The following is a 351-nucleotide window of genomic DNA, read 5'->3' as shown; positions in this document are numbered from 1 at the left end:
GCGACTAATCCACCAGTGAATGCCCCAACTTACGAGATGGAGAAGAGGAAGACTATGCGCGCCCAGAACCATCTCCGACGTAAAATGCGAGCACTGAGTGAGGTCACGCCAGGTCATCGTCTTTAAGCCTTTCTTTTCGTAATGGACCTCACATGAGCCCAACACGTCCGCCTGGAACAGGAATAAAAATATACAATTCTGTCCATATCTAAGTCGTCTTAGCATGTGGTTACATTTGTTTGAGGGTTTCTCTTAGCTCGTGATGTCTCTAGCAATGGTACGATACGACCGTTGCAGGAACATTATTTACATGGAAATACTGGAGGCAGACTTTGTAAATACATATGATTA

The 351-nt window shown here is 44.7% G+C and overlaps 1 protein-coding gene across 1 annotated transcript in view; it reads right to left on the bottom strand.

Annotated features, from left to right (window-relative positions):
* Positions 1-351, bottom strand: part of LOC119585531 — an 8,246-nt gene that overhangs the window by 6,925 nt on the left and 970 nt on the right. Inside the window, exon 3 of the mRNA XM_037934156.1 lies at positions 34-171. Coding sequence (XP_037790084.1) covers positions 34-171 — 138 coding nt within the window. The remainder of the gene's footprint in view (positions 1-33; positions 172-351) is intronic.

The sequence above is a fragment of the Penaeus monodon genome, chromosome 20 (assembly GCF_015228065.2).
Source record: "Penaeus monodon isolate SGIC_2016 chromosome 20, NSTDA_Pmon_1, whole genome shotgun sequence".
Lineage (NCBI taxonomy): Eukaryota > Metazoa > Arthropoda > Malacostraca > Decapoda > Penaeidae > Penaeus > Penaeus monodon.
The sequence above is the reverse complement of the archived record's forward strand: the minus strand, read 5'-3'. Positions and strand labels throughout refer to the sequence as shown.